The sequence below is a fragment of the Pipistrellus kuhlii genome, unplaced genomic scaffold, assembly GCF_014108245.1.
Source record: "Pipistrellus kuhlii isolate mPipKuh1 unplaced genomic scaffold, mPipKuh1.p scaffold_m20_p_4, whole genome shotgun sequence".
NCBI classification, from domain to species: Eukaryota; Metazoa; Chordata; class Mammalia; order Chiroptera; family Vespertilionidae; genus Pipistrellus; species Pipistrellus kuhlii.
The window spans coordinates 73,943,433-73,957,250 of record NW_023425540.1 but is presented as its reverse complement, the minus strand read 5'-3'; the positions used below and the strand labels follow the sequence as shown (position 1 = coordinate 73,957,250).

Sequence of the window (13,818 nt, the reverse complement as noted above, 5' to 3'; positions counted from 1 at the left end):
GAGGGGAGGGCGGGGGGAGCATACCCAAAGAGAGGCGGGTTTGTGTTCCCAGTGGGCAGATTGCAAAACTGAGGCACGACAAAGGCAGTGGGCACTCAGGGCACCCAGAGCCGTGGGTCCCCCGGGGTATGAGGGTTGGCGTCTGGCTCAGAAGAGCTTGTTGGGAGGTCCCTTTCAGGCACTGCTGCTCCCTCCCAACTGGAGGTCACCAGCCCTGCGGGTGACAAGCCTCGCAAGTCCTTTCCGTTTACGCCTCGAGGGTCTTCCACACAGAGGGACACGCTCTCGCTGCTCAGCAATGAAACGGAGCTGCCCACACGGGCCAACCTCCGACACGGGTGGTGGGAGAGAGGCAGGTGCGAAGCACACCTGAGAGCGTTTCTGCGCAGCTCCCGCTGCCCCAGCCGGCCTGGGTGCTGCCCAGGCGGGAGCCGGACCGGCGAGGGAAGCAGGAGGCCGCAGGTGGTGGGCCTTTCCTTGATAAGGATGCTAGTTCCACGTGTGTGCTCACTTCCTGAAAATCAATGTAGCCCGGGCAAGGAAGCTTTGTGGGTGGCTTTGTTCTCTAGGTCTGTTTTACTTTAATAAAAAGTTGAAAACAAAGAATGGAGTGACTTCGCATCAGGAGGGCGGCCCTGGCACAGAGCACTGGGCTCCCTGCTGAGCGGCTGCCCTTTGATTATTCCGTAAATGGCCCCTCCCCGAGGGACTCTGTCGGTCTCTGGCCTGCCCTGTCCCACAGGTGCTGCCTGAGACCCTGCACTGAGGCCGTGCTCACAGAGGCCATGCTTACGAGGGCATGTCTAGGGGAAGGGCCAGCGGACCTCCGCCTGAGCTCAGGGTCCGTGGCCCTCAGCACTTCCTTCCCTTCCTCCCAGAAGTCTTTCCACTCTTGCATAACTGCCTGGCTGGGCTGCCCTGGCCAGAGGACACCAGCCACGGCGGCTGGATCTGGAGCGGCAGCTGCTACCTTTCCACTCCCCTCCGGTGGCCGCCCCATGGCTCGCCTTGCCGCTCACATGCCCCCCCCGCCCCCTCCCGGCAAAGAGGCCAAGACACCAAGTGATAAGAACTCCCGTTTTGCCCTAACCGGTTTGTCTCAGTGGATAGAGGGTCGGCCTACAGTCTGAAAGGCCCCAGGTTCGATTCCAGTCAAGGGCATGTACTTTGGTTGAGGGCACATCCCTTGTGGGAGGTGTGCAGGAGGCAGCTGATCAATGTTTCTCTACCATCGATGTTTCTAACTCCCTATCCCTCTCCGTAAAAAAAAAAAAAAAAAAAAAAAAAAAAAAAATTATATATATATATATATATATATATATATATATATATATATATATATATATAATTTTTTTTTTAAGAACTTCTGTTTTACCCTGTGGTGACCTGTCAGCAGATTTACAGCCCTTTGTCAGGATGAGACAGGACTGAGTTTTACGCACAGATGAAATGATTGAATGACCAAATGATTAGAGAAAAAAAGGAGTACATATAAATGAAGGAGGTAATGAATAAATAGCAGATCGGGGAGTGTGAGGTACAAACTTTTAAAGTCTTAAAACTTTAAAATTGGAAATACATAGAAAATTGTAGAAGAATGTCTGGTTTTTTATAATGTAGAGATCTAGCTCTATATCACCTGAGAACAACTCCGAGTGCCGGAACCCCCACTTCACTGGATTGAGTGCCAGTGAAGGACTTACCCAGCGTCAGGAGTGCTTTACATCTATGATCACGTCTTACCCTCACAACGAGGTGAACAGGTCGGCACAACCATTATCCCACTTTATAAATGGGAAAGCTGAGGCTCAGAGAGGCAAATAGGTTGCCACAACTGGTAAGCAAAGAGCTGGGGCTTGGACCCAGGCAGTCTGGATCCCAGGTTCCTGCTCCTAACCACTGGGATTGCCTGCTTTGTTCTTTCTTTCTAACTTTTTTTTTTTTTTTTTTAAACTTGATTTCAGAGAAAAGAAGACAGAGGGGGAGATAGGAACATCAATGATGAGAGAGCATTCTTTTTTTTTTTTTTAATTTATATTTTATTGATTTTACACAGAGAGAAATTGAGAGGGATAGAGAGTTAGAAACGTCGATGAGAGAGAAACATCAACCAGCTGCCTCCTGCACACCCCCCACTGGGGATGTGCCCGCAACCAACGTACATGCCCTTGACCGGAATCGAACCCGGGACCTTTCAGTCCGCAGGCCGACGCTCTATCCACTGAGCCAAACCGGTCTCAGCAGAGAGAGCATTCTTGATCGGCTGCCTCCTGCACACCCCTACTGGGGATTGAGCCGGGCATATACCCTGACCAGGAATCAAACCGTGACTTCCAGGTTCACAGGCTGCTCAAACATTGAGCCATTCCAGCCGGGCTTTTTTAAATTATTTTTTTAAATCCTCACCAGGGGGTATTTATGTGTGAGGAAGTGGGTGGTGGGGGGAGGAGAGAGGCATTGCTTAGTTGCTTCTTATATGGGCCTGGACTGGAGATGGAGCCTGCAACCTCGGTAAGTGCCCTGACCCGGAATCAAACCATCCCCTTTTGGTACACAGACCTTGTGGCCGGTCTTGCATGAAGCCCCAGCTAGCACTATGTTGTTCTTGAACAATATGAGAATGAATGATGATTGGGGGATCACAAGGGAGGCGCCAGCCTGCATGAACGCCCCCAAAGAGGGAAACTCTCACATTGGGACAGACTGGAGGAGAGTGGGGCTTCCCAGTCTGGCCTCGAGAGTCTTGGCTTCTCTCTAGAGGCCACTTTCTCCACACGGAGGCCTTATCCAGGGGGCTGGGCTGACCAGTTCCTCAACCAGGAAATCCCCAAGGCTGGGCCACGGGGGACAGGCTGTGTGAGGCCCAGGCAGTGCTTCCGAAGGGAATCCTAGAACTGGAACAAGCCAGCCCTTGTGTTAGGACAATTTCCTCGAGTTTAACTTAAAGCCCTCCCGCCCGCCCCTTCTCAAGCGAACAGCCTGAGCCCCAGGCCAGGCCTGTGAGTGTGGCCTCCCGGGCCAGTGCTCGCCTGGTGCCTAGAGTAGATGGGGGCCCCGAGTCACTGCTGACAGGTAGGCAGAGGGGCCACTCGGGGTGATGCCGGCTGCCCGAGGCTGAGGCTGTAACCGCAAGCTGGTGTCTGTGCAGAAATGTCAGCCGCTCACCACCTGCTTCCCAGGGGACCCTGAATCCTCCTTTCTCAGCAAAATCAGACTAGGAATGGGCTCCGGCCAGGCCTGGTGTGGGCCTCGGGTCCTCATCAGAAGGGAGCAGGTGCCTGCACGTAGGAGACAGGCTCAGGGCACAGAGCCAGTGTTGGAAACCACACGCCCTGGAGTCTCTTCCTCCTTTGGCCTCTGGACACCGGAGGGTATGCGCACACTGACCGCTGGCTGTGGGCACGGCGGCTCGACAACCACACGGACCTGCTTTGAACCCTAACCGGTTCATTTCTATTTGTGTCCTTTGGCAAGTTAACACTAACAGTGAACCTAGTTCTTGGGCCATTGTGTCCCATGAGAGCAGGCACCCAGGCTGCTGGGACCACAGGGTGGGCTCATGTTCTCTGTGGGAACTGTTGGTGGAGAGTGGGTGGAACTGTGGGGTACAGCCTCGGGCCTAGAGCTGGCTGAGCTCAGCCCTTCCTCCGCCGGGGACAGAGCAGAGGGCAAGGCCTGGGAGTCCTGGGGATAGGGCTCTGTCCCAAAACAATGCAGCCTGACACCAACCGGGCCCTGGGCCAATACCCAGTGAATGGGGATTCCACAAGCAAGTCCTATTCCAAAACCAGGTGCCCAACTCCTCCCACGGTCTCCCAGGGCCTGCTGTGCCCCCTCCAGACTCTTCCCTGCTGAGTGGGCCCAGATGTGTCATGCAGTGAGTTATTTGAAACACACCACCCACCCACCCAAAGTTAATCCAGCAGCAAGCTAGGAACCCGGGGAATTTTGTGATGTTTGAATTTGAGATGGAGTCCAGTGAAGGGAAAATCCTGCCTCTGGATCCAGTCACCTGGGCTGGGCGGCATGTCTATCTCTCCAGCCCTGAGAGTGCAGGAGTCAGCTGGCAGCATGATGGTCAGGCTGGGGTTTTTCCAAGGGCTCAGTACCTTTGGCAATTCCAAGGGTCTAAGGACAGCAAAGGCGCACAGGGACACATGGGTCTGGAGGGGTGGGACTCCTGTGGCCAGGTAGCTAACAGAGATGTGAAGTGGCCAGTCTTGCATGAAGCACCAGGATCACGATGATGCCACCTGCGGACTGAAGCCCGAGTCCACACTTGCTATGGCATTGTGACCATGGGCTGCCTTCTCCAACCTTGCTTTTTTGGAACCCTGTACTTGCCATCTTCTACCGAGGGTTTTCCCTAGAGCAGTGTTTCCCAAAGTGTGGTGCGCGTACCCCCAGGGGTACGGGAAGAGTTTGGTGGGGGTACGCGTTGCACCGGAGTTTGGTGGGGATATGCACTGCACCTTGCTTAGCTGCGCCTAATTCTACATTCTCATGAGTACGAGGGGTACTCAGCGTTATGAAAATTATAGAAGGGGCACACATATGTCAAAAGTTTGGGAAACACTGCAGAGGATGCAGACTGGTCATCGTAAGGGAGAGGACACTGTTAGTCTAAGTTGCAGAGCACCTATCAGTAGGCCCTTTCAGGATTTATCTTGATCTCATGACCTAGGAAGTGGGCCGTCTATCCTTTTGCTACCTCTTGGTGGGTCTAACCACTCTTACTGAAACAGTGGGGACACCCTCCCCAGGCCTTCTCAGGCCCTGCCCAGGGCCTGGTCTTCGGTCGCTCTGTGGAGCTTGAGGCACTAGAGATTTCAAATGTGCAGCCTTGAGACCACACGTGAAGTGGAAGCTACTAAATGCCCGTAAACCACCTTGCTTCTGAGAAGGAAATCTGGCAGGAAACACCTTTACAAATGGATATTGTATCATAGCTTGCTTTCAGCACTAACATTTCTGACACTTCCTCAAAACAAAACCAAGAGGTATGCCTGGCTGGGGGTGAGGCAGGGCAGGAGGGAGAGGTAAAGTGACACCAACACCCTATTAGTCCTGCTTTGCTGTTTTTCTCAGCTCCACGGGTGAGGAAGACCCTCGGGCAGCCAGGCTAGGCCAGTCCACTTTTTTAAAGTCTACAGGTCATGAGGCTCCTAGGGAGTCATTTCTACAAACCAGCTGCAAGCTGCCTTAAGTTGCTCTGAGCCAAGGTTGGCAGTCAGGAGTGAAGCACAGAAGGTTATTACTTCTTATCCCATATTGGAGTGAAACAAAACAAACTCGAGGCTGGGAAAGCAATATTTATTTATTTTTTCTTTTTTTGGGGGGGGGGAGGAGGAGGGTTCTAAACAGAAGGATGAACAGCCCCATTTGTGCTCACCCCACCAGACTCACATGTCTGAGCAGCACAGTGAAGAGGCCATACTAGAGAGTGGCCTACAGGCCATGTCAGTTCCTAAAATGCCACCCCGTTCCCCTTCCCCATCGCAAAGAACCCGAGGCATCCCGGGGAGAACGCCTCTTCCTCCTCACACACACTTCCACGGAGGACAAGCCCTGGGCAGTGCATTCCAGAGATGCCCACTGGTGTGTGGCAATGATCTGCCCACTAACAGTTCAGCCAAGCAAGTTCCTGGAATTCTAGTCTGGGGCTGGGGTGTTAAGCAAATGGGAAAGGCCTGTTCAGCCCTCCTCTCAGACCTTTCAGTCCCTTGGCGGGGGTGGGGGTGGGAAGGGGGAGATAGAAAGCAGAAACAGAGGCCAGAAGGATGCTCAGAATAACCAACTACTTCAGGAGGGAACTGCTGCCTGCTGTGAACAGCTGCATTATGGGAGGACGGAGGGCCACACACCTGGGCTCAAGTCCTGGCCCCCAGCCTTGGAGTGAGGCTGGGGCACACAGAGCACCATAAATACACACCCCACTTCCTGTGTGCGAGGTGACTTAGACCAATGAAAATGTAAAGGTCTCATGGTGTGCCAGCTGCTGAAAGGGTAAGCTTATGAGCTCTGAGAAGTTCAAGCCTGGGTTAGGCCGGGCCGCCCACAGAAGCACTCGGCCCTGCCCCACCCTGGAGGGCAGAGGCCGCTCCGGGCAGCTGCTGGAAGTCCAGAGCTTGGGGTGGGGGTTAGCATTCACCCAACTCCGTTGACAGTTTTCAATAAACACCATGTAGGCATTTCCTAGATTTTACCATGTTTTTTTTTTTTTTTTCTGATGGAAATTTCCTCAAGAAAAGAGCTGTCTACAAGTGGAGCTTGGATTTGGTCACAAAACCTAGGTTCTTAGTCATTCTACTCCCTGGTAAAATGTTTAACCTTGAACTATTATGGAATCAGGATGTTTCACAAACACTAAGCACACTGAAATTACTGGTCAGACCTAGCTGGCCAGTATCTTGTTTTGAAGTCCGGTCCTCACTGACCACATCAAGATCTTGGTGGCAAGCTTAACCCCCACCCCCGAAAGAATAGTCTCGCTTATGGATGCTCTGAGTGTTCACTAACCCGGGAGCTGAAGGCTTCCTCTTACAGCCTGGGCTCTGGTGGAGGGAGCCAGGGCGACACTGCCACCCATCTGTAAGCAAGTGCAAGGCGCTGAAGCCAGGGCGAATTTTGCCCTGCAGGTAAAGAGGCAATTTACCAGGAAACAAAGCTGTTCTAAGGAAGCTCTCCTAAAATGCATAATTAGACTGTAGAGGCAGAGACTAAGGATGACATGTTAAAAGCTGGGGAGACAGTGAGTTGAGAGAAAAGACCTGCTCCACCTCTGTGCTCTTCCAGAGGACGGATGGATGCAGCAATAGCTTCCCTTGCCCGAGGCTCAACACTTTTCTTGAAGGAATTAAGCCTGTTTTGTTCAGGGGAGAGACAGAATGGGACCAGAGAGCATTCCTTAAACCAGCGTTTTTCAACCGCTGTTCCGCGGCACACTAGTGTGCTGCGAGATGTTGCCTGGTGTGCCGTAGGTGCAGACAAGACAAGAATTTTATAATTTGTCACTATTTTGTTTACTTAATATTTCATAATAAAGTAATTATAAAATACTTTCTTTGTGTTTATTTGATTCCTATTCAAGAGAATTACTTTATATATAGTCAATATAGGCACAGAGTTAAATTTTTTAACATTTTCTAATGGTGGTGTGCCTCGTGATTTTTTTCATGAAACAAGTGTGCCTTTGCCCAAAAAAGGTTGAAAAACACTGCCTTAAACCATGAGGAAGTGAGGAGGGGGTGTAGCACTGATTCTGTGTACAGAAGCTGGTCTACTTGGTAAATGTGAGAAATTTAAAAAATGCTAACAGTATATATAAAAATAAAAAATGTGTGCATGAAAAAAAAAATATGTGTGTGTTGTGCACACTGACTTCTTATATTGGCTAGGAAAACAAATCTCTTTGGTAATATTTTCATTTAATAATAATTTTAAAAGATCCATGAGATTCTACTGTAGAAGTCAAATCCTGATTTCATTTGTAAAATAACAAATTAGGTTTCCCCGAGCACAAATTTGTAGGGTCCGGAAGAGGCAGAGGGCTGTGCTGGGAGAATATGGCGAGCCGGTGTCATTTTCAGGTGGGAAGAGCTCATGTGTATGTGCTGTCTGGGAGGAGTTCCAACCTCACAGCCACCCTTTAGCTGCTGCGTGCACTGGCATGCACAGATAAAAAGTTGGAGTCCCCAGCCTCAGCTCCAACGAGATGCACAGTGGTCTCAGAAACACATAAGCAGCGGTGTCCTTCTGAGTAACCGAGTCTCTGAAGATGCCAACTTAACCCTCACGTGCCTTCCCACTCACCACCAAACCACACCCCTCCCTCCCCGCGCCCCGTTTCCCCAGACATAATCATGAAAACGCCTCAGAAAGAAATGAATTAGTGTGTGAAAGGCATGGATGGAGTTTATTTATTACCCTATATCTACATTTTAATTTGAGGTAAAATATAAGCAACACATAAAAATGCCTATTTCTGCTACCATGTAATATAATTCTCCATTATGAATATTGTGATAAAGCTAATGAAGACTCTATGCCATCACATACTCTAGCTTTTCATATAGCTGGTATTTTACAACTCTTATTGTCTGTGACATCTTAACACATGTAAGACTCTCCTACAAATGGCGCAGAACATCAGCGGGTGCATAATTAGCTTACGACCCCTCATTCCCCACACTGGAGCCTCACGTTATAAAGCAGAATTATAAAACAATGAAGGCAATACAACCCCTTGAGATTGATCCAAACTGGAACAGTGTTCCAAAAAAATCCACACCACAATAGGTTACAAGACAGTGAGGCTGTAGTGTCATTTAGCTTGCCCAAACACTCATACCTGGTCTTAAACTTCCGGTACACCATGCACTTTACTTGGGTAAAAAGTATTTGTGGAAGAGGTTCTCTGTATTCCATCTAGAAGCCACACGCTGAGATACTGATCTCTTATTGGCTATTAAGTACTCCAGATAGTTGGTTTTTTTTTTAATTATGATAAAAAACGTATAAACCATGATAGATAGCTTAGGAAAAGGTTTAGTCAAATATACAGATACTAACTGTTCACTTAGTCATTAAGGAGAGCCGTGAACAAAAGGATCATTTAAGTGATTTTTCAAATAGAAAAACTAATGAACTAAACTATCGTAGGTGTCTTCTTCACTGCAGAAGCTGAGATGTTCCAGTAGGAGATATCTTCACTTGATTGGAAAATAAACACCGTAGCTGAAGGCTCTGCCGAATCCATAAAAAAATCTGGTGAGATTCATCCCTGTCATTTTCCCTGTCGTTTTCCAGCATTGCTGTAAAATCCTTAAAATACATTCCAACGTAAACCAGCCATTCCAAATCTACAGTCACTCTGCTCTTTAATTCAATTCACAGAACTGCTGAAAAAGTAGACATTTCTATCTAAAAGTAGAAAAAAAGGTTTGTATAGAAGGTATTTCTGTTATACAAGTATATTACACAGCTTGGGGCAGTAACAGGTCCGAAAAGCTCTTCTCACCCACTGATACTTTAAGCTAAAATAGGAGAGAAAACCAACAAGAAAACAGTTAATCTGGTTATAGGAATTAAACACTCACAACACCATAACTTAGTACTATATCCATGAGCAGACAGTACGGGGCAGGCTCCAGGACAAGAGAATCTGCATGAAAAGCACGCTGCCAGCTGCAGGCGGGAACTAAGCTCCCTGGGACTATCACCAAGACACGTGACAGTTCAGGCCTAGTGAGATTCAACAGACATGTGACCAGTTTTGCTGATTCCTGTTCTAGGGCTGCCCCTCCTGCCACTAAGCTGGCTAAGTGTAAGAAGTCTGAAATAACAGGATCAGGCTTGTAATTTAACTATGTCAGATGCACAATGAACTGCGAATACTATCATTTTGATTAGAGGGAAAGTCAGTGTAGTGATACTAACTCAGTGAATTCCAATGTGAGGACAAGATTGACCCTGTGAATTAAAACATTTTCCTTTTAAGGCAAAAGTGCATTTATACCTTTGACTGACAGATATACTGATCCAAGGAAAAAAATCCTACTTGAATCTTCTAGCTAAAAACAAACCCTTATGGCTTACACTTGGCCCTGAAGGTGGGGCCACGTTTACGGCTGAAGCAGGGAACACACATCGGCTTATGAACATGCAGATGGGCTCACTATGCACGTCCCGGACACAGAGGCCGAGGTACCTGAGGAGGGAAGAGTCTACCACGTGGGGTCTGGTTCTTGCTTGATCTGAGAGCTTCCGTCAGTCTCCTTTATTTCTGCCAAGAAAACAAAAGGGAACTGTTTAATAGCACCAACAATGCAAATCTGCTCAATTATAAACCGCTCATACCAAACTATTTACTAACATAATCCAACAGGAATAAGAAGATACTAAAAATAATTACATTGTCAGAGATAACAATGTTTTCCTAGCTATATGTTCTAAATTTTGCTACTTATATATTCAAAGCAACAAACATCCTAATTACATACGTATATAAAGGACCTGTACCATCCAGGTTATGTAGTAGTCGGTCATTTCACGGTTTCAGAATTCATTAAGAGTCATTTGTGGGGAGCCCTGGCCGGTCTGCTCAATGGTTAGAGCATCAGCCAACAGACCAAAGGGTTGGTCTCTTTCTTTCTCTCTTTCTCCCTCTCTCCTTCGCTCCCCTCTACTCTCTCTAAAAAAATAAAAAAATCAATGGAAAAAATGTCCTTGGGTAAGAATTTTAAAAAAAAAAAGTCATTTGGGGGAAACAGAACAAAAGAACCCATGAATTAACTCTGAATACAATGTTTCTGGGTATAAACTACAAATTAAATTCACCCAGAAACAAAAGAACAAACCACCACAGTTCTAGTTTAAAAGCTGTAAAAACACAATTAACCCTTTGTCCTAATAAAAGTCTTAAGGAACTTCAGTTTTTACCTTCTGTTGCAGGAACCTCCAACTGGCTTGGCTCAGCTGATTCTGAAAAGAAACACATGTGGCTTTACTGTAACAATGTCCAAAAGTTGCTTTCAATTATTTGAAGAGACCAGAGAAGAAAAAAGGAGAGAAAGCACCCTAGCAGTGTGCACAGATCACAAGGCTAGAATAAAACAACAGCCACAGACTCTTGGGATTAAACACACAACTATTCAACTTAGACTTTCAAAAAATCTACTTTTATGAAATGTGTTTATGTTAGCTTGCATAACTGAAGTCTTAGATAATAATCTTTATTAGCACAGATCTAAAATGAAAGTAAGAAGTTCTATTTTTGTCTCCCTGCCCTTTCTACTGTGAGTTCCCTTTTAATAAAAAGCCTTTTATTACTTTCAATGAATCACAGTAGCAGGCCTAAACACTTGTTTCTAAGGAACTTTTAAAACCACAATACACACTTTCCCACCCAACACACTTTGGCTTACACCTACCATTATAAACAAATGGCATGAAGAATAAATAAATTTAAAAAGACGACCTTCTCGCTGAAAAACTGTCTTCTCTGCCATGGATCTCAGGGTTCCTGACCACAGACCTTCCCTGAGACAGTGGGATCAAAGGCATGTGGTCCTCAGTTCTCAATCAGGATCTACAAACTGAGCTTATACGGGCTTCCAAACAAAGGAGTCAAAGAAACAAGTCTGGGTGCATGTACACATGGGTGTGCTGTGTAGATGACTCTTCAAGTTACACAGGCATAAACATATGAGGCCACAAGTTTTATCTGATCTGTTTTACCAAAAAGGTAGGAGTATTTCTATGTTTATTACCCTCCTTAATTTACCTTGTATCACTGGGCCTTCTGACTCACTCTGATCAACCAACTCTGAAAACAAAGCAAATTCATTTAATAGCACACTGTTACATCTGACAAGCATTTTTACATACATTCTATATTTTTATGCTCTAATTTTGCCATAATGGGCACTATTTCCTTATTACAAGAAAGGAACAAACATTAAGAGTTCTGGTATGTCCCATCAAATAACCAACTCATAGTAATCACCACAAAATTCTATTATAGACATGAACAAAATGAGGACAAAATTAAACATTTTAACAGAAAGTAAAAGGGCAGAAAAGATGAAAACACAATGTTCTTTGAAACTAAAAATTATACAAAAGACAGGGGAATTGAGATTAATAAAAAAATAAAATATGTCCTAGCTGGTTTGGCTCAGTGGGTAGAGTGTCAACCTGCACACGAAAGGTCCCAGGTTTGATTCTAGTGGAGGGCACATGCACGGGTTGTGGCCTTAATCCCCAGTATGAAGCATGCAGAAGGCAGCCAATTAATGATTCTCTCTCATCACTGATGTTTCTACCTCTCTCCCCCTCTCCCTTCCTCTCTGAATTCAAAATATATAATATATATATATTTTAAAGGAAAATAATTATCATGGGACTTCTTTAAATAATAAAGTTTCCTGGTGTGATTAAAGCTGAATGTCACAAAGATTATTTAAAATCAAGAAGCAAGATATTCTTCTCTTTCATACTGACATTACTAGATACTAACATACCTGACCATGATAGTGTGTATACTAAAAACAGAATCTACACAAAAAGAACTCATGGATTGGGGTTACAAACAAATTAATAAACTTTATGATAAATCAAAACTCAAAAGTTTGGAAGCAGAAGAGATGTAACCAAATCAATGATCCTGAGGAGTGAGCCAGAGGACAGAGTCCACAGAGTGAAGCAGTATGCCGCGGCAGGGGACAGGTGTGATGCCCGTACATCTCTCCGGTCAGGGGGCAAATCAGCTACTCACAAGGTTGTCATTTAATGGTCACTGATAAATCTTAAACATGAAACTGAAGAGTCTTACACTCCCCTAAAGAATAAACTATAAAACTGAATGTATACTTTATTGATTTTAGAGAGAGAGAGGGAGAAACATCAATGATGAGAGAGAATCACTGACTGGCTGCCTCCTGCACACCCCCTACTGGGGACTGAGCCCACAGCCCAGGCATGTGCCCTTGGCCAGAACTGAACCTGGGACCTATCAGTCTTCAGGCCAAAGCTCTATACATTGAGCCAAACCAGCTAGGGCTGAATGGATTAAAAAACAAAAAAATTAGAATAATGCTAATTGGAAAAGACTGAAATGACAAAGGTATTAGAAAAGGATCATTCTCACAAAATCATATGACCGTTTGCTATGACGTGCACTGACCATCAGGGAGCAGACGCTCAACGTAGAAAATGACACCCCCCCTCCCCCGTCAGTTCATAACTGGCCAGCGCAGCAGTGGTGGTGGGAGCACCTTGGGCCTCTGTGGGAGCACTAAGGATGTCTGACTAATGGCTTAGGCCCACTCCCCGCTGGCAGAGGGATGTCTGATTGCCAGCTTAGGCCCACTCCCTGGGGAAATGGGCCTAACCATCAGTCAGACATCCCCGAGAGGTCCCAGACTCTAAGAGGGCGCAGGCCGGGCTGAGGCCTCCCCATCCCCCAGTGCACGAATTTTCATGCACCAGGCCTCTAATTTTTAATAAAAAGTTAACAGAGCAAAAAATAAATAAAAATTAAAAAGTTACTAGAACACAAAATATACGAGCACAATTAAGTTTTGCTAAAAAACACACACAAAAAAACAACAAACATGCATATAAGCATAACCAATGGATACAAGACACGGGGGAGGGGGGGCGGGGGGAACAGGTGAGGGCATGTACTGGAGAGTAGGGGAGGCCAGGGGGAGGTCAATGGGGAGGGGGGGGGAGAAGACATATGGATCACTATTTGTAATACTTCAAACAATAAAAAAAAAAAAAAAAAGAGAGGAAAAAAAAAAAGCTATTTAAATTATGAACACCAAAGAAATGAAAGAACATGTATATGTTTATGCAATAGTATTTGAGAGCCCAATGTCTACCATACACTTTGCTTAATATTAATAGAAGCAAGCTAAGTCAGATTAAAAAGACTCACTTATTCAAGCACAGTAATTACATAACATAAGTAAAAGTAATAAAAACAACAACCATAGACTGTATTTACTGAGGACATACGTAAGGCCAGGCATCGTTCTGGGTCAGGGGTCACAAATTTCTTCGTAAAGAGCCAATTAGTAAATATTTTAGACATTGCAGGTCACCTTTTCTGTAGCAAATTCTGTCTGTCAACTATGCCATAAACAAATTAGCCTGGCAGTGTTTTAATAAAAATTTATTTACAAACATGGGAAGAAGCTTGCTTAACATATATAATGAATCATATTCTAAAACTCTCAAAGTAGGTACTAATATTATTACCATTTTGTGAATGAATAAACAGATTTTAAAAAATTAGGCAAACTTGCTCAA

General features: G+C 45.9%; 1 protein-coding gene across 13 annotated transcripts in view; it reads right to left on the bottom strand.

Moving 5' to 3' along the window:
• Positions 1-7,896: 7,896 nt before the first annotated feature.
• GTF2I (general transcription factor IIi) overlaps positions 7,897-13,818 on the bottom strand; it is a 99,261-nt gene continuing 93,339 nt past the window's right edge. For all 13 annotated transcript variants that reach the window (XM_036409345.2, XM_036409352.2, XM_036409344.2 and 10 more), the window contains 4 exons: positions 11,285-11,326; positions 10,441-10,482; positions 9,710-9,784; positions 7,897-9,035 (listed from right to left, as the gene is read on the bottom strand). In XM_036409345.2, the coding sequence (XP_036265238.1) occupies positions 9,726-9,784; positions 10,441-10,482; positions 11,285-11,326 (143 nt within the window). In that variant the 3' untranslated portion in view covers positions 7,897-9,035; positions 9,710-9,725. The remainder of the gene's footprint in view (positions 9,036-9,709; positions 9,785-10,440; positions 10,483-11,284; positions 11,327-13,818) is intronic.